At 37.5% G+C, this 25821-nt stretch overlaps 1 protein-coding gene and 1 long non-coding RNA gene across 2 annotated transcripts; one reads left to right on the top strand and one right to left on the bottom strand.

The window, feature by feature from the left end:
* ptprna (protein tyrosine phosphatase receptor type Na) lies at positions 1-25799 on the top strand. Its single transcript, XM_057336279.1, is given in 23 exon segments — positions 1-367; positions 2719-2769; positions 4994-5104; positions 6311-6404; positions 6550-6703; positions 7383-7695; positions 7983-8108; positions 8446-8477; positions 8763-9043; positions 9802-9888; positions 10004-10083; positions 10250-10314; positions 16774-16983; positions 17540-17752; positions 18124-18271; positions 18435-18508; positions 18651-18728; positions 18956-19075; positions 19175-19341; positions 24347-24400; positions 24494-24558; positions 24633-24706; positions 24790-25799. Coding segments are annotated over 23 exon segments (2742 nt in total). The 5' UTR covers positions 1-294; the 3' UTR covers positions 24862-25799.
* On the bottom strand, positions 19357-23188 carry LOC130555810 (uncharacterized). Its single transcript, XR_008963143.1, has 3 exons — positions 21735-23188; positions 21192-21249; positions 19357-20810 (listed from the first exon to the last, which is right to left on the bottom strand). It is a non-coding gene; the product is annotated as an uncharacterized LOC130555810 (long non-coding RNA).
* Positions 25800-25821: the final 22 nt, after the last annotated feature.

Here is a 25821-nt window from a genome sequence, read left to right as displayed (position 1 = left end):
ATAAGACACTTCACAAATCTCTCGGCCTCGCTATGACGCAATTGCGGGTTTCCGCCACACACTCCCGCTCCGGATCCGCGCCATAAATTCTGACCATCCGCAAATGTCTCGTATGTTTATGATTGCCTAAAACGAAAGCCCACCATTAATTTGTTTTACCTGACGCGCCCATCACTTGTGCTACAACCGTTTAGCACGAGCCTGCGGCAACGACGGGCAAAATGTGGATTTAAATACCCGACGGAGGGCGAAAAATAACCCTTGCTGAATTCAGTGTTCTGGATAATTATTACGATGCATCCGCGAGTATGGAGAGCCCTGTTTTTCATGACAGTATTCTACCAGCTGGGGATGGCGGGCAAATACGGTAGGCTACGTGATAGTAACAGAGAAAGTGTTAGAGAAATGTAATAAAAGATGCTTAAATTAATTGACATATTTTTTTATTCCATGTAAAGCGTTACTTGAGACAGACACTGGTGTGGTTTTTAAGGCCTATGACAATTATTTGGGTGGATGTTTATAATTTTGCCTCTTTGTAGGTGTGTTGAGCAAATGCAGCGAATTGCGTCTGCTCGAGGGTATTTTTGTTACGTTATGTGGGATGCGTTAGGTGTAGTCATGTGTTATTCTTTTAAAACGAGAGTTCATTCATATTCCCTTTAGTTGTTTGGGTGGTTCGTTTAGTGTTAACCTGAGAACTGTATTGCAGTGTGACCATTTTGCCCTGAACATGCAAAAGAAGTTCTATAGACTTAAACGATAAAGCGAACTATAACGCAACTGGTGGGGATGAAGCGCTTAGAGACAGGCAGTCATTTCAGCACCACGGAGAGGGGCGAGCTTTACATCTGGTTGTTTTCAAAACATTCATCCATCTCATGTGTCATTTTAAGCTAGCCTACATCTCCACAAGTCCCTTTCCCCTTAATTAAAGCATTATCATGTTAACAACAAAACAATATTCATTACTCCCCATCCTTTCTCTTGTCAATAGAAACAGCATCATGTTCTCTGTATCCGTGGCGACACGTCGGGAACAATGATCCCCTTTGAAAAAATGCTTCTGAAAAATCTTTCTCTCACTTGAGTCTTAAAAATCTAAATGTTGTAAACCTGCAGACAATTATTTTCAGTTAGTATTGCTAATGCACATCCTATGAAATATGCAATAATACACATGTTCAATATATTTACACATTTCTTGTTTAATTATGTATCTATAGAAAAGCTGCATTGCAACAAAGCAAAATTAGAAAAAAATGAAAAACCTATAAAAATTAATTTGACTGGAATTAAATTAAATGTTCTAATTTGTTATTGATCTCTCGGGTGCAGCTCCCAATGTTTAATAAAAATTTAAGAGCCGCAGTATGGTTTTCTTTGGGTTGCTGTCATTTATGAGCAGAATTCTCACTTACTGTTTTAGGTCCAGACATCTTCAGGTAGTAGGTTTTAGGGTTTGATGTTTTTACGTTGTCATTTTCGAGGACTGGTTTTGATGTCAAAAGGCAGTATGTTTGCTATCCACTCTTTTATTCCGGTGCGGCTGTCTCTGAATTTATGACTCATACTATTACTTGTTTTGGGGAGTAGTAGTGACTCAATAGGTCTGCCACTGCTGGAATGAGAGTGTGCTATAAAAACATATATACAGACTGTGTTACCAAGTGCAGTCACAAAAAAGATTAGGGTTACAGGTTATAGTGTGTAACATACCAACATCTCAATAGAAATATGCAGAATATTCATTTACTTTAAAGAAAAAGGCTAAGTGGTACATTGTGAAGACTGAGTCAAATATAATGTTTTAGAAGAAGTATGGATTTGCACTTTGTGTTTGATGCTGGGTGAGTTTAACAGTACAGCTAAGCTGTCTCTTGATTTTCACTAACGTGGTGACTCAAGAATCACAGATATGGAAATGTGAGGTTTACAGCTCCGTAACATTCTGTTTATCTATAATCTCTATGATGTTTACGATTTGAGACTGGTGGTATCATCAGATCAGTCTAATCTTTTGATCTAATTAGAAAACGTGTCTTATTTTGTTTATCAGAATTTTGATAGGTATGTCCCACTTATAATCGCCTTATGTCCTGTATGTAATGCATCCACATTAAGCCAGTTCTGGCTTTATTTTTCCCAAGTTTTATCAGCCTGACGTTTTATCTATGTTTGTCCTGCTCCGTTCCCCTGACAGCAGTGCTGCTGGCCAGTCTGGTGTTTCCCACACAGACACACACACAGATCCCACAAACATACATACACACAAACAAACCAGTATACACAGTCAAGCATAGTCAGGTCATGCTCACTGGCCGTTATGTCGCCTTTTTTATTTGATCAGCTGTTTTCAACACATGCACAGAGCTTTCCTTGTCATTTCATCAACCTACGCAGCAGTTCTGCATCGAAGTTATTGGTCATTATAGATATACATTTCTTGTCATAGTCCAATATTGATTCATAATTGTTTTAGGTTATAATCTGATTATGTGAATCTCATACCAGAGACAGTGTAAGCAGGAAAGACAGACATGACAAGTTTTGTTATCGTCCCATTGATGAGATGAGGATGTGTTGTGGAGGAAAAGTCACATAGACACCATGAGTCTAGTTCAGACTAAACAGTCTAAAATGGATTTCATTTAATCCATCTTATTTTTCTCTCTTTTTCACTCTCCCGCTCACTCTCTCTCTTTCTCTCGCATACAGGCTGTTTGTTTGAGAAGAGGCTGTGCTCCAGGGAACAGTTCTGCTCTGATGGTGAGTATCACACTAGGAAAGCGGCATTGCATGCATGCTGCTCATAGATACTGTAAATCTCTGAAACATGGATGTGGGCCGGACGATGTGTGTTCTGCCTCTTTATTTCATCACAATTTCTGGATGATGGCTTGATTCAACAGCTCTGCTACACAGAAAGCGCTAAGACACAGACGTTACACACACGGCTAAATCATTTACACTCCAGGAAGTTTCACACCAAACAGTTCATATTAGTCAACAGTAATGAATGCTGTGTTGTGAAAGGGAATGCTTTCGATTTGCGTTAATACTTCATGTGCAATAGATGTCCACATGGAGATGATGTGGGGTCTAAAACGTCAAAAAATATTTTGCCTTCTTTTCTTATTGAATGCAAACATTTCACGACCAATTATATCATCTGCAAAAAGAATGAATTTTATTTTATTTATCTGTCATCCCTCTGCAATGTCAATCTCACAAAAAAGAAACAGAAACCGTGTTGAATCTTACTTTTGTATTATTGATGTTATTACTGGATATTTGTTCTTTAATTTTTGGATTTAAATGCAAAACATTCTTTTATTTTAATGTCAACCTTGAAGACATTTTGATAACAATATATCTAAAACCCCACAATTTCAGTTCTAAATAAACATTTCATGCATGTACTGTAGTTTTTCTCCTTGTACTAGTGCAATGAAAAAAAAGGAAAAATTTGAAAATGCCAGACTAGTATCACACTCTCACCTATCCCATCTGTGATTTGTATTCCTCTCTGGGATTCACCTGAGAGTGTATTACACAAGCCACTAGTATTCTGTCACCTGCTCTTCTCTCTCACCATCAAGCCCCGCCCACTCCTGCTTTGTGTCCCCTTGGTAACGGTGACATCATCAAGCCCATGGATGCTGGGTGTACGCCCCCACAATCACTGATGACTCACTACCCACTGCTTACGCACAGAACCGCGTCTCTGCTGCGCATCCAAACGCACTCGTATGCACACATGCTCACGTATATATATATATATCCACACGGTAACCTGCCGATTAAAAGAGTTTACACAAACCCCAAAGGTCCCTTTCAAATTCATTTCAAAGGCTGGTTTAGAAAACACAATGATGGTTATATGGCTTTTGTGTTTCCATGGTCATAAAATGATGAAACACAGGTGTTTAAATGGACTGTATGTGCCTTTTTACCTGCATACAGTACATATCAAAAACATACTGTATATGTATGCTAAACAAATAAATAAAGAATAGACACAAAGTGCTTAATGCCTTTTTAACTGTTTAAGTTTTTGGCCAAAAAAGCTTTATAGACTTTAGTTAGATGTCCTAAATAAATAATGGAAATAATTAAATAACTGATGTTACAGGTTAGAGCCATTAAACAGATCCTTACAAAACATTTATTAGTTATGTATACTATATGTATTAATGTGTGTGTGTCTGCCCACTGTATGTTTACTAATCATGTGTATCATGTGAACATGTGAAATACGTTTGTTATGATTCCTTATGTTTACAGTCTGAGAGATCGTGTATACATAATACATTCAGTCTGTGCGCACCGTGTAAGTTACTCTCTCATTTATGTAATTATTTCACGGAAGCGAGGCAGTGACATCAGCTCTCTTGGGTCACTGCTATTACAATGTAATAATCCACTGTGTATTTCCAGGCCCCAGGGCAACTGATATATCTCCTCCATATTGCACTCACATCTCCATCTGTGCTATAAATAGCATTGAGTCATGTTCATGGATAGACCTGGTTCACGCTTGGAGCTCATCTGCGTTATGGGATCAGCACCGTCCTTTAGGTCTTTTTATAAACCACACAACTGGAGGTTTAGTCAGAGATGAGTCAGTGGTATGTGTGTAGGAAGCGAGTGTATATGAGTGTGAGAGTGGGGGCTGAAGATGCTATGGGTGTTTGTTAGTCAAGTGGCTCATTTTTCATTTATGAGATATTTTGGTTGCAGCATTTTGATGCATTTATGGTCCCCCTACTGTCAAGATGATATTTTGCTTTTCATATTTTTTATTTTTTATTTCTGATGACAATAACATTTCAACATGATTTAGTTCATAGGCTAGTCAGAAAATGTATTTTTGTAATTGTTTGGACAAAATATCAGTAAAGTATTTTGTGAAGAATAATTTTCAGATGTTTTCTCTAATCTGGTGTTTGATAGCTGTTGAGTGTGACTGATGTGTGTGTTTGTGTTATAGACAGGCTCTTTGGGCAGTGTCGGAGCTCCAGACATGAGCAGGTTCAGTACCAGGTCTCTGTTCCTGTTCTTCAGAGACTGCAGGAAGTTCTCAAACAGTTGATGATTCAGGGTATGTAAATCACGCACACACATTTACACAGCAAACCTCACAATAACACATTTAATTAATTTTGTTTTCTTTCAGTTTCATAATTTTTTTATGTAAGCATAATTACAGAATTTTATTTTTATATACTGAACATAAAAAATGTATATCTGTAAACATTAGTGGTTATAATTTCAGACAGTAGCGTTGTTAAAAAACTACAATAACTTGTGTTTTTCTGGAGCTGGAGTAACATTTACATTTATTTTAAATTTATCACATTTTTATGTACTTTATTCATATTTATGAATAAACATATGTATGACTTACAAATGAGGGAGCATTCAACATTTTGCCTTAAGAGCAAATAATTAGAGCCACCACAGCTCTATTCAACCTAATAAGGAGTAGGAACTGAATTAAAATTGTACACAAAAGCATTGTATTGTAGTAGTATTAAAATAACATTTTCTTTCACACATGATATCTGTCATTAATTATTATTTAAGAAAGTAATTTTGCAACCTAATAAAAGGTTTTAATTTCACTAATAAAGAGTGTTAATTTTACCATTTGAAAAAGTTAACATTAAAATGTTGTAAACAACCACAATTTTGTATTAACTTGTAAACAAAATGAAAATAAAATAAACAAAAAACAAAATGTAAATTTTATTACTTATTTAACTAATAAATCATATAACAATTTACTTATATAAAAGATTGACTTAAATAAATATTGCTGTCGTGTTGAGATGAGGAAATATTGAAGATTGTCTTGTTGATGGTAGAACTGACAGCTAAATCTGTAGCTTAACTGGCAGAGCGTTGTGCTAGTAATGCCAAGTGTTTAATTCCAAGAAAATGCCTTGGATGCCAAATGCATAAATGTTAATCTAAACAAAACTTTTCAGAGACTGCTCCTAATATTTGCCTCTTCATTGTTTTCTTTACTACCACCATTTTTTTAGGTACTGTCATTTGTGTCCATATCTGATGGAGTATGTGTTTCACAAACAAAATCTAAAGTAATAACTGACAAAAAAGCCATTACATTAACATCTCAGTGTCAAGCTGTTATCGATCATACATGCATGATTTAGCATCTAAGGTTTCATACTTGTTTTCAAGCTGCAACGCACACCCACAGACATCTATAATACACAATGATTCATTAATATTATGTACAGTGTTATTTAAAATGTTTGTGTTTGGTTCTGTGTCAATGCAGGATTCTCCTGGCAGGATGACATCACCCAGCACATCATTGCTAAGGAGCTGAGCCGTATCCCTCACACACGCACACAAAAAACCCAGAATGCACAGTGAGTATTAGTATTGTCAAAACAATAGAATGATAATGCACATAATGGACATATCATTTCCATGAATGATTTTAGTTTAAGTGTTCATCTCAATTACAAAATAGCTAGATCTTGTAGATTTTGTGTAATTGCCTGGTTTTTGTAGGTCACCCCAGCCTGCAGCTAAGAAGGGCTATTCCAGCTCTAACTCTGAGCCTGGACCAGCTCAGAGCTATATGGACTATCTGATCTTAGACCCCCGCCAGTCCTCCTCACTTCGGATGCAAGCCCTGCCTATGGACCCATACTCATACCTACAGGTACAACTGAGGTGATATAGGGAACGGGGCGAGTTTGTTACATTTTTATACACAAGTGAATATTTCTCAGGGTGGGTCTATTCTTGAAAGTTAATTATTGTATGAGCAATACTATAAAGTGTTGGCTACAAAAAGCTGTTATTTCCAACAATATGATCAAAACAACATCATTTACACATTAAAGACAAAACAATTCATCAAAAAGTAACATGCAGTACAAACAAATCACACAATTGTTTTGGACAACAAATATTGTTGAATAATGATATAAAGTAAAATAATGAAAAATGTGACAACTTGATATTTATAAAATACCTGTTCACACAATTTAACTTTCAGATAACTTATATTGTCTGCCTTTGCCTTAATGTCTTACAGTGTGGTATTATTGTTTTTGAATTATACTTTAGTTTAAGGACATTATTCACACAAATTATTAGAATTTAGAAGAGTCTTGAACAAGGTATTCAAAACCAACATCAATTTTATAATTGAATTTTATCAAAACCAAATATATTACTCAGATATTTCCCGTGTGTCAACTATAGCCCCGGTCTCTCCTGCTATAAAGAGAAGTGATGTGCAATTGTTCCTGGAAAGCAGCATGAAAAACCAAGCCCAGATTTACTAAGCGTCCCCAATGCCTTTGAAACTCATTGTTCTCATTGTTCCCTACCAGGATGACATGACCCATTCTCTCCATCCTCACACTGGTGTGGGGGGATACCAGCGACCCTCCTCCCGAGACGGATCTCAGCAAAGAGACAGAGACCGTCAGCTTCTGGAAGATGCTATGTCTCTTTACCTCTCCTCCTCACAACCCTCTTTCCGCCACAGGGGGGCAGCAGCCCTCCCTGCCGCCCCATACTATGAAGATCTAGACTTCCCATTGGACTATGGTGAGGACTACACCCTACAGGAGTAACCCAGCTCATCCCAGCACACCAACAAGAAAGTTCCTCATGACTACAGCTCTCTCGCCGGACTCGACGGTGAGTTCCAGTCTGGTGCCGTGTGCGTTTGCTCTATAGGTGTATAGCTTGTGCCCCCTTAAAGCTTGTCATAGTAAGTCTTGTAAGTCTGTATGTGCCCTATACAGATTAAACTGGAATAAAATAAAAATCATTTTAACCTCATTTGTCATTGGATTACTTACAGAATTACTGTAGTTATGGTTAGGATAGTTATTAGAATAGAATTTGATCCAATGCAAATCAAGATTTTTAGTTATGTTGTCTGATTCTCAGTCATGCGTTTGTACATTGCCTGTGTGTTATAGATGAAACATTGGCACAGCTGGGCCGTCTGTCAGAGGGTTTTGGGGTGGACCCACGAGACCTAAGCCCTCAGCAGATAAAAAGACTCATGCTACTGTTGCAGCTCCTACAAAATCTGGAGAACACAGGTATGGCATAACCCTGAATCATGCACAAGCGCACATATACCTGTAGTATTTGCACTTAAATGTTTACTGCACTTAAATGTCTGCGACCCACAAACACACAAATTTGACAGGATCCAGAGTAGCTCTACTTGATTTGTTTGTGAGGCAAAAATCTACATCCAGTTCATAAAGGAATCAGGCAGATGATAAATCAATAGAAAAGATCAGACAAATGTTATTGTTTTTTGGATTAGCTTTCTCTTTATGCATGCAAAACTCAGTTTTTAATCTAAAATAACTTGTACAGTATAATAGTGGGGGAAAAGCACTGTTTAATTTTTGTCTTATTCCTTCTCAGATCAATCCCCAGGGACAGCCACAGTAAAAGAGGTAGGCACAGTTTGCCAGTTTAACATTTTACAGATTTTTTGGTCATATTTCAGTGTAAATGCTTGATCAGCATGCTCCCCGGGATGTGTTTATTAACATTGCTTTTAATGCATAATTGAATGAGTCATCTAACAACACTTCTGCTTATCAAATAGCTTTAAAAGCTCAAGGGAGCAATGAATGGGCTGTGCAGTTTCAAGTTGATTGCATGTTACTTTCGTGTTTTCTGTTTAACATTAATAATGGCTTTATAAAACAGCATAATGTGGTTTGTTTTCTTGACAGACAATTGTAGAAGGTAACGACAAAGTGACACAGAAAGGAGTCAAACCCCCCTCACCTGTCTCAGCTCTGCCCTCTACCCCAACATACCAGCGGAGCCCCACTCAGCCCCCATCCACACCAGCCCCTGCAACGGTGCCTAAGGAAGTCAGTAAAAGCACATTGGCGCCCACGCTGTCACCAAAAGACTTGGGTTTGAAAGAGAAAACAGCTAATGTCCTGAAAGCCGGTAAAGACGGGACAAACAGCAGGGAGGAATATGGCTACATAGTGACTAATCAGAGGTACAAGGCACTGTTTTCTGTTTTAATCCTGTATGATTAACTTCACCTGAAATTTTCTCTGTTGGAGGCATTTAAATTTGTTCCGAAGCTTTATAGACATAGCACTTTATGCATTAGTGAAGTGCCATGTCCTCCTTCTATATGTTGGTTAAACAACTGATTAGACTTTTTCTTTCTTTTTGCTTTAAAAGTAATGAATGTAATGAATATAATAACAAGCTAATAGGAATGATATAACATGTATCTACAATGATGTTATATAAATGTCGATATCCAAAAATCTGGAAATATCAGGACATTTTTAAACTGTCATGATATTAGTAGTTTCTTAGGAAATTAGACAAATTAGGAAATTGTCTAGATAGTTATTTTTGACCTTTTCTAGTTTATTTAGCCCTGTCTTTTGTGAATTCAGTCTCTATAAATAAATATTTCAAAAATTCAAAATGTTCAATATTTAAATATTCACATTTTATTGCAATAAAATGAACAAAAGTTATCTTTAATTATGAGATATATTCAATGGGAGTACATTAAATTGAATCAACAATTGAATTGACACAATTCAATTCAATTAATAGTTCCTTGAATTTATATTTACTTGTCCCCCTTTACATATTATATGATTTTCAAAAATTTGAAAGTCTAAAACTTTCCAGATCAGCTTTCCCTCCTTCAGTGTCATGATTCTCTGAAATGCTGAATGTTTCTTAAAATGTATGTAGTCTGTGATGTATCTTCCTGTGATTTTACTCCAGTCCCTTAAGTCTGTATGATGGGGTGAAGCTCCTAGAGCTGCTGGCAGAGAAGATTCATTTCTCCACGAGCAGTTTCATCAACATAAGGTGAAGCGTGTGTTTGTGTGTGTGCGTATTTGCTCTGCTGGACAGGGAAAAACTGAAAGATCAGTGAATACAGAGAGAAAATCAAAGCAGCTCATGTCTCTGCTCATGTCTGCAGCGTGGTGGGTCCAGCCCTGACGTTTAGGATCAGACAGAACTCTCTCAATCTCACCGCAGAGGACGTGGCCAATAAAGCAGGTGAGTGACAAGCCTTCTCATTCGGGCAGTTAGGCTGCGTGAAAAGGTGTATTTTCATTCATATCTCATCTGCTCATTAACTGAGAAACTGGGCAGACGCTTATTGATTATATAATTCATAGCACACACACACAAACGTCTTTGCCTCATTGTTTTACCATTGCAGTTGCCGAGAAGAATTTCCTGGAGGGTGAGACGGGTTTGAAAATCATCCAGACTGGAGTTGGGGAGGTATGAAACTCTCTCTTTTTTTCCCATGTGCCCTAACCGCAAACCCCCCACATTCACTGTGATCAGCAGGTTTATGGATTAGTGAGTATGTTAACTGGTTGGTATAATGAGCCACTCTTTTCTTGTCAGTCAGCACCAAAATTGCCCATACAAGTAATTATTCTCCACATAACAGCCCTCATCAACCAAACACGGACCGTTCTCATTGAAATTCATAGATTCTACAGTTTGTCCATCTATTATGCACAGATCACGTACCGAGATATAATTTGTCGTTCTCATGAATCACTTTGGCGTTTAATGCCGCGCCGAACAAGGAGGGCATTTCAAACGAAATGTTTTTTGAAATCTTCACCGTTCATCTCTAACTGTCCCTACTGTACAGTTGTGCCGTCTCAAGTCCTCCACGTTTTTGCCCCCCGCCGTGCCTCATTTCTCTCCCTGACTCATTCTTTCTCTATATGCATCTCATGCCATTCTCCCCTCGGCCATTCTTTGGGTTCTTTTTGTTACCTCTGTCTTCGACCCCTCCTCGTCCCCTTCTGCCTCGCTCCCCCACTTTCTTGGGTGGCTTTTGTGCTCGGCGCATATTGAGGCGTTGCGCTCTCCCTCACCGGCTCCCTTTCACTTTGTACAGCTGTTGCGGGCCCTTGAATGCGGAATAATGTCTTTTGTTGCATCCGGCTGCTCATATTTTTAATTATTCTTTCTTGCGCCTTTGTGGGCCGTGACACTTTCTTTGCCGTGAAGTGCACGGTGCATGTGCGAGTGAGCTTGTGCGTCTCCGTCCTTTATCTTATAATTTTCTCTCTCTGCCTCAGTAATGAGACCTGCTTGCACCTGACTGGTTTTTGTCCCTCTTGTATTGGGGACAAATGCTTTTCTGCGCAGGCTGTTTTTTCTCGCTTTTTACGCTTTCTGCTGCTTTCTCCGTTTGTCAGTCTCTTTCTTCGCTTTTCTTTAATGCATTCGAGTTTTTCCCTCCCACGGTGACATACACAGTAGTGTCCCTTTGGTGCTCCCACTGAGATCGATGAGGATACTTTTTGAAATCTTGGACGTGTATATTTATTGGATGTTTTTAAGCTTAAAATGAACAAACATAAACTTAAAACATATTTGTTTTTTTCTCACACGCTAAACACTTATTATTCTATAAATCATCTGTTGGCATGAATCATTTCCTATATTCTCCACGGCCTCTGCATTCTCATATATCTTCTTTGGTACGATTATTCCAGATGTGAAGCCTCAAGATTTATGTCCTTGCCAAACCATATTACTTACAATCCCTTTTTGGGCCCATGGCACTTTTTTACACCCTATTCGTTGTACCCCCTCCTGCTCCTGTTGAGTTTTTTTCTTCCTGCCTCTCTCTCTTTCTCTCTCTCTCATACGGACGGACTATCCAGGGCATCACTGCCACCCCTCACCCCACCATTTCACCATCAGCAACATGTGGAGCTGTCGCTACGGCAACGCCGTTTGATGTGACAAGTGGCGGCATTGGTTGAATGGGGCTGAGAGGCAGCGAGGCCTTCATACGAGTCGGACACAGCTCTCGGGGAGGCACATTCTCGCTCTCCCCTCCCTTTTTTGTTCTTCCCATTTCTTTTCACTCATTTACCTTTTCGCTCAGGCACAACTCGCATGGCAATCTTTCCTCCACTTTGCTTTCTCACGACTGTAACGTTAAAAACGCGACGTAGCTGAAGCTTTATCGGTCCGACCGGGATGCTTGGAGTTTGAGGGCGCTCGAATGTGTGAGACGGTCCTGCGTTTTTTGCGGCACGTGTGATGTAAAGAGGTTTGCGGTCTGAGCAAGATGTGTGTGGGTGAGTTCTCTTCCAATACTAATCCTCCTCCTCACTGATGCTGTAGGTCTATGGTGATGCTGATTCCATATTTTGCTGATTTGTGTTCAGCTGATGATTATGTTTCATTCTAGTTGTATTTCAAAGTCATATTCTTCTTTATTCAGATTCCTGAGATTCAAAAATTGTGCCTTTTTTAATAATGCCAAAAATGTGTCTGCATATACTGTAGATATAGATATACAGTAGGCGCTTTTATTCGATAGACGTACGGTACAAATGTAATTTATTGTCCTGGTTTCATAATTCAAACATAATTTAATCAACTCTTGTGATGACATTTTGTAAACAGTTTTTGGGATCTTTTTTGTAGGCTAGATTGCATTAAATGTACTTGTTGCTGAAACACTTCTTTTTTCTTTACTCATAAACTCTTTGAAAAATGAAATATAAAATGAACTAAATGTGGATATTTATTATTTAAAACTCAGTTTTTATTAAAACATAAGAAGATAAATATGTTCTGTAAATGTTTTTCAAGAATTCTAAAATATGTTTAACATAAACCAGCTTAAACAACTTACTTCTAACACTAAAACTTATAAGACGAAATGTATAAAAAAGATATCCAAAGATCTGCTTCTGTTTCTCTCATTCTACCGGGTTGCAATAAATTATAATTACTCTCAATTTATTAGATTGTATTCATAAACTTCACGATGCAACAATTTTTCAGAAAGCCCAAGTTCAGATAGACGATTATATTTTTGCCTCTTCTGTTACATTACAGAATGTTGTCATAATAAAATAATTTTATATAGGTATATAGGGACATGAAAATATTTAGAAAAGTATGAGAATAAAAATCACCATAAATATAAAACAACAATTATGTTTTTGATCTCAGTTTCATGGAAGTATGCAGCATGGCATACAGATGTGTGCGTGTATAGTATGCCTGTGTGTGTGTCATTGTGTACTGAGCTCGATGAAAAATTTTGTTAACCTTGTTTTTAAGAATTGTGTGCTATGTTGAAAAGTGATGTCAGGTGAACTGGTTGCTGTGGTAACAGGGCAGAGCAGGCAGGATGAGTGAGATGATGTAATCCATTTGTAGCCATTGCAAGTGCAACTAAGTTCACACTATTACTCACGGTTTCATGTCTTAAATCATCAAAGGCATTATATTAAGGAAAAATGACTGGAATAAAGTGGATGTTATTTTTCACACTATCTTGACATAAAATCTTATATTTACAAAAATTGATTTAATCATATTAATATTGCAAAGTTTCCCTTTAAAGAGTATAAAGGAGAATGATAACTGTTTTCTTCTGCCTCTTCTATTTTAAATACATTGCAGACAAAAACAGCTGGTATGAACGTCTGTTGCTCGAAAGGTGAAAGAAAAGGCAAAAAAATCTTCCATTATAAACAACTTTCCAAAGGTTTATAGAGCGAACTTAATGAAAAACTGAAATTTACTGCACACCCTCTGCTGTGTGATATAAAAGCAGAGACGCCACAGCGGCGATGTGAATTTCGACGAGTCATAGTCTGAACGCTTCTATCAGATAACCGTGCTCCTGCTGAATTGTAAAATCAATTCACAGGGAGTGAATGGCGCAGAAGATACATAATGGGACAGACAGGCTGATGAAATCTTAGATCACCGAGAGTCTCAGAGATGGTCTGCACTTCGTTTCTGACATCTCGCCCGTCCCTGAATTGCCCATTGTGATTCAGAGCGCGAAGCTCCTGGTGATCTTTGCCCCCGAGAGCTTCCAAAACAAACAAGCGCACGCACACAGCCGCGCGTTTGTGTGAGGGTATCTCTTTTTTCTGCGGATGGGGTCAAAGAGCTCGGTGGAGGTCGGAGGGGTCACGGGGAATGGCGAAGGGGTCCTGGGACCCTGAATCCGATTTTCCTGCTTCTTGAGGAGCAGATGTTTGAATTATGCTTCCTTGCCCAACAGCTTATTGTGATTCAAATGCACGTTGTTTTGGTTGTATATGCATATGAGTGTGTGTTTTGTGTTCTTCCTTACAGAAATGCTGTATTAGTATATGACCTCTCTTGTGAGGTTTTTCTCAAATATATTCTCGTGCATTACCCTCCTTTACCCCTCCTTCACAGAGTTTTCTCTCTCGAACCCTGTAACCGTGCTCTCTTTCCTTCCAACCCATCTGATCAGTTGCCTCCTCTCCCGCTTTTTCTCCTCGTTTCTTCGCCTGCCCCTCTCAGACCTTGGGGGGCCTTTGTCCTCTTGTCCTAAAGCAGCTCATTTTTCCTGCCTGCCCCTGTGCTCCATTCTAAAAGCCTGTCACTCTTCCTTTCGGGGCCCCTCCGGAGTAGCAGGTGAGGCGCCCCACACCCCTTATCTGCTTCCCCATTGTCCTTCAGTCCAGTCGCGCACCCTTGCTTCAACGCCGCCCCCCTGCCACTCCTTCAATCTCCTCTCCGGCACATTCTTCTAGCTTTTCAGGCGAAAGGGTCGAATTTGAGTGGGAACAAGAGGGACGTAATGAAACGTGCGAGGAACGAAGAAGGAGAGAAACGAGGGAGTTGGTACGAGGAGGACAGAGATGGAAAAAGGGAGGGGGGCGTCTTGACCTCTTTGTGACAGGACTTAACTGCTCATTCACTCACTCTTTTTCTTTTGCTAGCTCAGCCTTAACGGTCGGCTGTATTCTGCAGAACCTGTTTAGATGGTGGTGAGGTTTCAACCTAAAGGTCTGTTCCACTCATTGCACATGGCTTAGGAAAAAAATAGGTGTGAAAATGACATCTATTGTAAGAGCAAGTTGTTTAGAGTGTTTGTTGCGGCTATTTATAGAGTTTTGCGGGGGCTTTGATTAAAGCAGCAATTTGTACTTTTACGTTTAAAAATCAGTTATTGAGCAAGTACATAAACAATCAGTGTTGAAAACTTCCTCCTTACATTACTGTATATGTTAAGTGTTTCAAACTGAGATGGCGATAGAGAGGCAAATAAGACCATTCAGATCAACAGATCATATTGTTTAATCGAATGATTCAATGAAGAAAAATAAAATTAATTAATTAAATCAATTCATGCAGTGTTTTTATTTGATTGATATAGGTAGCAGTTTGTGATCTAGTTTAAATGACTGTTGTTTCTGCTTTGTTTGCTTGTCGTCCTTTACATATTTTGAGGCTGATATTATTTTTTAAATGTAATTAATGATTTAATATAACAAGCAATAATATATGTAATAAAATACATATGTATTAAATAAGAATATGAATAAATAAATTAAATTGGTGTGACATTTTTAATCCCTTCACTGCCTTGCTGTGAGTCATTTCTTTTTAGTGATTATTTTGCTTTTAACAATTAAAAAAAATATTATTTACAATAGAGTTATGTAGTTTTCTCTAAGCTCTCACGCGTACCGAAACAATAAAAAATTAATTAGAATGACCAAATTAAAAAGATGTGTAGCTACTAAGCTACTGTATTTAAATTGTAATTTGCATTTGAATGATTTAGGCATTCTGATAACATCATATCTCCTCTTCTCCGTCATTTCCTTTCCTCACCGTGATGGCCATGGATTACATTGAGCATTCTGTTGTTGCCATGGTAGCGCTATGGCCTGTTCTCCCCTGCTGAGGCTCCCAGACACCATGGCAACACCAACAGGCAGGGGTTGGAGACACGGGGGCAGAGGGCCGGGAAGGCGGGTGCATGACATCAACAATCGTTGCAAATCATTGCGTTCGTTCCGTTTTCATTGATGCACCAGGAGAATAGTGTGGAGAGGAGAGCGAATGAGAGAGATAGATCAATTGAATAAAAATAAATGAAAGTGAGCAAGAGAGACCCTCAGAGTGACTGACCTTGCATTGTGTGGGGGATTTCCTTAATTGTTTACTCGCTGGTAATTATTCAGTGGGGCGGGCGGGTCGGTGACTTTCTCTAATTGTTTCAGGGAGTTGAGTAGGGCTGGCACGTGTCGCCGCGTGTGTATGAGATTGTGTGTGAGTTGCCAGGGTAATTAGTCGCTGATGATGACAACCAACTTGTTTACACAAACAGAGAGAGAGGGATGAAGAGAGTAGGGTGGACACTGTTTTGTGCAAGAGAAACCACCTCAGAGGTGGGGTTCTAATAGCTTTCATAGCTCAATTATGTTTTGTTTAACATTAAAAATAGACGACGTAATGAGCACAAATGAGAAAATGTTAGAAATGCAGTTGGATGATAGAATGACCTGATGAATTTGTGTATATTTTCAGGTTGTTGGTTTTGGACGATTGTAATGCGAAATACTGGAGTTATTTTTGATCCTAGACTTCAATCTTAGTATTTTGATTCTTGGCAAATCTGAACAGCGTTTGAGACATTGTCGAGATCTCTTTTAAATCTCTAGAGGAAGCAAGTTCATTCAAGTTTCCATTCCATCTCAATGCTATTTAGGAACACAAAAACAATTTCTGTTTAATTTTTCTATTTCTTGTGGTATTATGACGTGTGGAGATATATTAACTTGTTATATGTAAAAAAAAATATGTTGTATTATGAAATTGTCTGCCATTTATTGTGCTCTGGAAATGCTTACGTGTCTCATTTGCAGTGTTTTGACATTTACAATATTTTTCTTTTTCTCTCCATCACAGAGGAGCGAGGGGCGTGGCCTGCCCCAGGCCACACGGGTAGGGGAGGGTTCACGCAGAGTCGTACTGACAATGGTCGCTATGGCTTGTGTTGGCACGGTGTTGTTAGTTGCCCTGGCGATTGCCTGTCTTCGCCACCACGCCCGTCAGTTAGCCTCCGGCAAACTGGGTCTGGGACCAGAAGCCGGCGCAGAAACTCACTTTGATTATCAGGTACACTGTTAAACAAACACAGAAGCTTAAACACAGAAAGGAAGGGACACAGGGAGAGGGTGTGTGATTAAATAAAGAAAACACATCACACATGACAAAAAGCAAAGAATGTTATTATATCAAATATTTTTGTAGTATTCCTCACAGTAGCAAAAATAAAGTATCATTATTAAATATGAATAAAGGGAATAATCAAACACAAGGATAAAAATAATGTTTAACTCTATTTCCCACATTTTAACAGGTTTAAGATAAAAACCTATAAAGTCAAGATCATTTCTATAGCAATTTTAAAAATGTTGTATTGTGTCCAGGATTTTTTTTTACTTTCGATAGTACTAGAAAATATTAGAGAGAGAAAAGAACCAAGCAAATCACACATTACAATAAATGTAAAATTGAAGTCCTTTCTTAAAAAACGTTTTAGAAAAAAGATATTTAGATGACTATAGTAAACATTAAAATATGTTGTTGTTACCAATAAACCCGTATAATTGCATGCTAATTTGAAATAATGTTAAACGCTCATCAGTAATTGTTCCTCCCTGTCTCTCAGGAACTGTGTCGCCAACACATGGCAGCAAAGACATCGTTCACCCGTCCGGAGCCCGGTGGTCGACGGGGGACTGACACCTCTCGAGTCAGCAGTGTGTCGTCTCAGTTCAGTGACGGGCCGCAGCACAGCCCTAGCTCTCACAGCAGCACACCGTCCTGGAGTGAAGAGCCTGCCCAGTCCAACATGGACATCTCAACTGGACACATGATACTGGTACACACATGCACACACTTATAAAAATTCTAATTCAGACAACTGCACATTTTGCTTGTGTGTTTGTGCGCTTAAAGTGGCATCAAACATAAGTTAACAAAATTAACTATATACTTACTATATATACTATACTATACACTAACTATAGACTTATATAGCTGTTCAGCACTATACATCTAGTTAATAGACTTTCACTTGCACAATATGACTCCATATTAAAACTTTAAGAATAATTTAAAGGGGAAACTATTAAATGGTTTCATGTTGTGTTTTAGTTATATGAGGTGTCCTTAAATGCTTTAGAAATGATAGAGAATGATTAGACTGGTCATGGCATTCAGCTAATGTTTAAGTCCACTTCTGTTATTCAGGCTTATATGGAGGACCATCTGAAGAATAAGGACCGTTTGCAGAAAGAGTGGGAGGCTCTGTGCTTGTACCAGGCTGAGCCGAGCTCCGTCTCAATCGGCCAGTCTGAAAGCAACATGGAGAAGAATCGCTATCCTGACTTTGTGCCCTGTAAGAGCTTTTTATGAGAAAATATTTATTGCAGTGATCTTATTCACAGTGTTCTTGCTAAATATTATATAAAGCAACTGTAAATTATTCAATAATTAGTTCAGTATTTTGTCATTTTCTATATAACTCTAATCCTGTTCAAATGTTGGGGTCTGTGTTTTAGATGACCATTCACGTGTAAAACTAAAGGCAGAGACCAACCCCTCCAAAGAGGACTACATAAATGCCAGCACCATAGTAAGATATATAACATATCAAATCCTCAGTGCTGTTATGTGTGCTGGAGAAGTAAAGAATTGTTAATGCAATACACTTGAATTTGCCAATGTGATGATGTCACATGTAAATGTCTTATTTACATTGTTCTCTACCTCATAAGATTGATCACGATCCACGTCTGCCTGCATATATTGCAACTCAAGGACCTTTGCCACACACTATTGCTGATTTCTGGCAGGTAAAACACATTTAAAGATTCAAACTAAAATGTTTGTATCTAGTTTCCGATATATATGTTTGTTTTGTATTATATATCTATGAATGTATTTATATATTTGTCTCTGAATTTGTATAAGGCTTATCAAATAAAATAGCGTGCATAAATACCGTTAAAAGTATAAAAGTAATATGTATCAGAGATAAATGGTTCGTCTTGTACTAATGCTGTGATTTGGTGTGTGATAGATGGTGTGGGAGAATGGATGTACTGTAATAGTTATGATGACAGCTCTGGTGGAGGATGGAGAAAAACAGTGTGAACGCTACTGGCCTGACGAAGGGTCGTCTCTGTACAATATCTATGAGGTGAGAGACGTCATTCACTTTCAGTTCGCCTTCATTTCTCCTGTGGCTTTTCATCTGTTTGAGTCTATTAGTGCCTTTCTCTTTCTGTGTACCATGTAGGTGAATCTTGTGTCTGAACACATTTGGTGCAAAGACTTCTTGGTTCGTAGTTTCTACCTGAAGAACGTTCAGACTCAGGAGACGCGCACCCTCACCCAGTTCCACTTGCTAAGCTGGCCTGCGAGCGGCATTCCCTCCTCCACCCGTCCCCTGCTGGACTTCCGCAGGTACTGCCACAGCTGCATGCGGTCAATACTGCTGAAATATTAACACGCACTGTGATATGACTACACATACAGCGGCATTTGCTCACAGGAGGTAATGGAAGCAGCACCCCCATTCAAGATTTGGATAAGAAACAATACAGAAATGAAGCAAACAAAGAGCTTGTGTTCTCATTAGGGTTCTCATATAGTGGGGATTAAATGTAGGTGGTGGGAGTGAGATAAAGAGAACATTTACGTGAAAAGAGACAGTGCCTCCATTGCACTTTGATTGGCTGATTATCATTCCATTGCAATAATGCTCGCCTATTATATTCACAATCTTTTCTTTACATTGGCTTGAACAAGTCAAACTGTTGGAACGTGGTACACTGTAAAAAATGATCCTGTAAAAAAACGGTAATCTACTGGCAGCTGTGGTTGCCAGCTTTATACTGTTAAATAACAGCGGGTTACTGTTATTTGAATTAACAGCATGATACTGTTTTAAGAACAGCATACTAATGTTACTTAGCAGCATACAGCTGTTAATTTACATACTAGTCAACTTATTTTAATTAAAATGCAATTATACCCTGTATTTTATATTTGTGGATAAAAAACAAATGAAGCCAACTTATTCTTTTTTCATCTTTTCTTTATTCCTATTCAACATCAGATTTTATATGCTTTGTTTGTTACGCCATAAAATTGGCAAAAATACAAGCCATCATTATAATATTTAATGCACAAACTATGGTGCAACAAAAAAGCACCCGTAATGTATAAAAATACAAAAATGGCTTTCGTAAAGCAACTAAACAAAAACAAATAAGACACAATAAGGCATTATAAATGCCTTAACATAAAATACAAATGTAGCTTCAAATCAATGTCACTAACCTAAAACGAAAACAGGTTAATAAAAAAATCATTCAATTAAAAAATAAAAAGGTTTAAAGTGATAGTTCGCCAAAAAAAATTAATTCTGTCATCATTAGCTCACCCTCTGGTTATTTCAAACTTTTATGACTTTCTTTCTTCTGTAGAACACAAAAGAAGATATTTTGAAGAAAGTTGGTAACCGAACAGCGCCGACACCCAATCACATCAATTGTATGGACACAAAACCAATGCAAGTGAATGGGGGCCGGTTACCAACATTATTCAAAATGTCTTCCTGTGTGTTCTGCAGAAAAAAAGAAAGTTATACAGGTTTACAATGACAAGAGGGTGAGTAAATGATGACAGAATCTTCATTTTTGGGTGAACTCTCACTTTAACAAACAAATGAAAACACGGTTTACAACATACAAGCCGGTTAAACAACAGTTAAAAGGTAGGTTTCTTGAAGCATCTTGGAGACATTGCCACAGGTCTTCTGGATTTACTTTGTCTCAGTTTGTTCTGGTTCTTCATGTCATTTCAAACAGACTGATGATGATGATGATAAGATCAGATCTCTATGTGGAGCACTGGCTGTTGTCAGACTCCTTATGCAAACAAAAATCTCACTGGATTATTACAATTAATGGCAAAATTAATACTTTTAGTAAACTGATATTTCCTACTGACAGACTACAGCGAAATATAGAAATAACTGATTTAAAACCATTTTTAGCTGGTAAAAAAACTAGTGTTCTTATAATTTTGGCCACCTCTGTAAATGGAATCAGACTGCTTTTGGACCAAAAAAAATCTTAACCTTGTGTCCTTTTTAGAGTTTTAAGGTATTAAACTCCATTAAAATAAAATTTAGAATTATGGACATACGAATCATATGAGTAATAAATATGTCATATTTGATTGAAGCATTCCTACACACTTGTTCATATAAGAACTAACAACCACAATTAATTTAAAGAAAAACTTACATTTTTTTAAGAATCATTTTTTCTTGCTTCTCTGCAAAGTGAGCCATTAGACTTTCTCCTTGGAAAGAAATATATATTTTGGTCACATAGGTGGCAATCAAGCCAGCAGTGGTTTTGAAATTGACACAGTAATCAGACAATAATTCGGGATTTTACTTATATAGGCCTACCCAGTTACCAAAACATAAATATTTAATAAACTAACTGTTTAATGTATCTTACCATCAATGCATGCACACGGAAAGCATCATGTATTACAAGCTTGACCGAATCTTTATAATTTAGCGGTATTTTTAGACATACTTGATAGCATCACTGATCTATAATAAATCAGTGGGTAACATACTATATTAAGTGGATTTTAAGATAACACGAAAAATCAGGCGAATTTGCAGACAATATAAAATACTTCTCACCTACATGGTCAGAAAACGCACATTAAAAGTGTAACTACACAAAAACAATAATTATCGTTCCCGATTCATCTTTTACACAGATATTAGTAAAACGTACAGGTTGGATTAAATTTAGGGTAATTCTTACCTTTTAGTCACAAGCATTTGAATCTCCTGTTTAAGCTAACGCTACCCAGTCACTGTTTCAGAAGTTTTCCGCTAACCAGCATACAGTATCTTAGCGTTGTTTTCAGAAATACTTTGCCTGATTAAAACAGGAAATGTTATTAAATAATAAAAACTTCACTGGATATTTAAGATCTAACATTTAATTTAAAGATATTACAACCATAGATAAAGGTGCAGACGTACCTCATGCTGATAATCCAAATGGCGCAGATAGGAAAATATGGTATAATGCTGTTAAATAACAGTGACATACTGTGGTTGTTCGACCACTAACCTGAAGTGAACAAGTCTTCCCACAATGCACTGTATAAAACAGTAACATACTGCTATTAAACGAAAACAGCATTTTGCTGTTAAATTTCCATGTAAATTAACAGGAATTTTTTACAGTGTAGATTCATTTCAAAAGGAGAAACTCACGCAGGCAGACTTCAGCCCTGTTAGACCGTCTGAATCAAAACAAACTGAAAATGAACTTGAAATTAAATGATTTTAGTTTAGCAACCACTCAACAACCATAATACACTACTAAAAATAAAGGTGATGCCATAAAACGAAATTCTTTGTAGAGGTCCTTTTGACTCTTTTAGTCAGAACCTTTGACTGAATGATTCTTTAGGGAACCAAAAGTGGTTGTTTAATGGCATTGTTGAAAAGAATCGCTTTTGTAGCATCTTTTTAAGAGTGTAGATGAACAACATAAAATAATATTACTGTATTTTCATTTTTTTGTAACGTTTGCCTCCGTATAGACCGATTTCCCCCCCGCCATGTTGAAATCGAAAGTGAGGCAGAGGTGGGAAGAAAACCGGAAAGACAGATTGACTGGAATGGTTTGGACAACCAACCAGGAGTTATTAAAACGATTATGATCATAAATGTGACAATATAAGTATAGGATGCATGTCACACGAGCTGTTTTACTTGACCCCTTAAGCTGTATCACATATTAGTGACTGTTTAAACTGCCATAAACGGGTTTCATTCGCGCACACAGCCAATCTAACGTTGTTTTAAAACACATCATTTGTTTTTTCATGTAACAGACACCCGATGGTAGTTCAAACCATTGTAGTCTACCTGTCCTTCTGGTTTTCTTCCCACCTCTGCCTTGTTTTTGATTTCAACATAGCAGCGGAGTGAAATCAGTCTATTGACATCTCTGTTTGAAACATAAAATTCCAGGTTGCTCTACATACTTATCTTTGTGAGTTGAAGTCAAGCTGACATTTCCTTAAGTATACCTGACTTTTAGCTCAAATTGTAAATCATTATCATTAGAAACGGGATAAGGATACTTTAATACCGACTTTTATTTCCTTCCTCAATGACTGATTTTTGTTTATTATTAACCCCAAAGTTACACATTGCAGCTTTAACATAAGAAACGTAAAAAAGTTTAGTTTAACAAATGGTTAGTTTAATTAAGTAAAATAAGTTTAAGTTTAGTTTAAATAAATGTGAATGTTTTCTACATACTGTAGGTCTACATTTACCTGATAAACTGCATTATAGATAAACAAAATATAAATTGAACAGTTCTTAAAGGGATACTTTAAGAACTGTTTTAAGTAAAATTAAGTAAAATAAGTTTAAGTTTAGTTTAAATAAATGTGAATGTTTTCTACATACTGTAGGTCTACATTTACCTGATAAACTGCATTATAGATAAACAAAATATAAATTGAACAGTTCTTAAAGGGATACTCCACCCAAAAACTAAAGAATTAAATTACTAAAAAACTTAACTAAAACTAAAAAATTCTTCAAAATATCTGTGTTCAACAGAAGAAAAAAAAAATATATATATATGGTTGTCAGTGATGTCCCAGAAATGACAGTTGCTAACATTTTTCCAAATATATTTCATACAAGAAATTCATACAGGTTTGGAACAACTTGAACTTGAGGGTAAGTAAATAATGACAGAATTTTCATTTTTGGGTGGAGTGTCCCTTTAAAAAACAAACCCAAATTCAGAGGTGAAACTTTACACTCTCACAGTATATTACACTTCCACCATACACACACAGTAACTGTCTGATTCTTACAAATTCTACATCTTCCCTGCTGTTTCTTCCTGACCCTGATATAAGCCTCGGTTTACATGCCTCGAGTTCCCTAAATATCTGTGAATGTTTATCAAACCTTAAAGATCGCTCCCCTGAGCTCCTCTCCGTTCAGTGTCTTGGAGCTTCTCCGCTCCTGCTTTACCTTCTTACCTCACTCTTCTCCTTCCAAGTGTCTCTTTGGTCTCTGATGGAGATCAGTGGGTCCCTGGACGTAGCACACCTCCCAGTGTCATTTTTGTGATTTGCAGCTAGTAGTCTGGGTCCAGTTGCATAGTCACAAAAATGATCATTGGTAGGTGTGAGTGCAGCATGGGTGAAGACAGATGCTCCATCATCCTCTTCCCCAGTCCTCCAAACAAGGCTGATCTTTCATCTTCTCTTGTTGACAGAATAATGAATCGCAGTTCTTGACAATTAGGCTTATTATAACATGCACAGTTTCTCTCTCTTTCAACACCTTTTCTAATCTTTGATTTTGCTTTATGCATCTTTTTTTCAGAAAAGTAAACAAGTGCTACAGAGGACGTTCTTGCCCAATAATTGTGCACTGCAGGTAAACATCTTAGGGATGGGTGGAATATGGCTGTTTTTAGAGTTTATAATTGGAATTGAATAACATTTTAATTGTTTTTTATATTTCAAACAGTGATGGAACTGGCAGAACTGGCACCTACATTCTTATCGACATGGTACTCAACCGCATGGCAAAAGGTAAACGCATGTTTATACTTGTTCAAATTAAATTAGAGTTTCATTTCATTTTACTCATTGCCTGTATGTTTTAGGTGTGAAGGAGATTGATATCGCTGCAACGCTGGAGCATATTCGTGATCAGAGACCAAGTATGGTACGCACTAAGGTATGTACAAAGTGCACAATTTCGCTACATGGGCCTCTTACAAGGGAGGGTGTATGATGGAGATACATTTTTTTTCTCCTCAGGATCAGTTCGAGTTTGCCCTGACAGCTGTGGCAGAAGAAGTCAATGCCATTCTGAAAGCCCTTCCTCAGTGAGCCTTCACAGTGTCTCTATTCCATTATTTCTGCTCATGTACTTCTATCCTCCGCACCTCGTTTTAAGACAGAAATGCAAAGACCCCATGAAGTCGCTTGATGAGTGTAGTTATCTGTCTTGTGTTGATGTATTTCTGTTGAAACTGGAGGTTTGGTTGGGCGTATGAAAGAATGCATCCCCTAAATCTGTGTAGTGAAGATGACTAATAATTTTGTTCTAAATGTACGTTTGAAATCAAATATCTGCAAATTATGTTTTTAACTTTAAGTATAAAGTTTAAGTCAAAGCTAACAGACATCGTCAAAACACCAGTTGATTTTCTGGGGTCTTTAAACTTCACTCGGTTTGTAAAAGACTGAAAGATTTGTGTATGCAAGAGACATTTTACATGGGCCTTATAGAGTTTCAGGGAGAACAGACATCATTATTTCAAACAAGCTTCACACAAATGACAGTAATTTTAAGTGATCTAAATTTCTGATGACTAACAGTATAATGTTGTTTTTTATATAAATATATATATACTTTGATGTTGCAAAGCAGTCTTTACAATAACATTCATGTTCCTCAAATGCTTTACCTTGGAATGGCCAAAAAATGCAACTCAACGTAACACATATAAAAATGACAAAAAAACACAATGCAGTCTCATGCAGGTGAGCGTGGGTACTTTCTATTTATGCACACGTCTGTACACAAGTGTGCATCATCCGAAAAACACCTGTAATGTCGTACAGTTCCTGTAAGATTTCATTCAACGCTTTCACATCTTACTGTAAATGTCTAGTGTAGCTTTTCTTTGTGTGATCGTTGTAAATAATTCACAGAGCTATGTTTGTCTATTCCTGTGTTTATGAAAATAATCAAAAAAGAGAGAAATATATGAATATCATTTTTAAATCGTTATAAAATAAATGTGAATCTGTGTAGCAGCATTGATTGATGTGTGTGGCTCTTTT

This window comes from Triplophysa rosa, linkage group LG6, assembly GCF_024868665.1.
Source record: "Triplophysa rosa linkage group LG6, Trosa_1v2, whole genome shotgun sequence".
NCBI lineage: Eukaryota > Metazoa > Chordata > Actinopteri > Cypriniformes > Nemacheilidae > Triplophysa > Triplophysa rosa.
The sequence above is the reverse complement of the archived record's forward strand: the minus strand, read 5'-3'. Positions and strand labels throughout refer to the sequence as shown.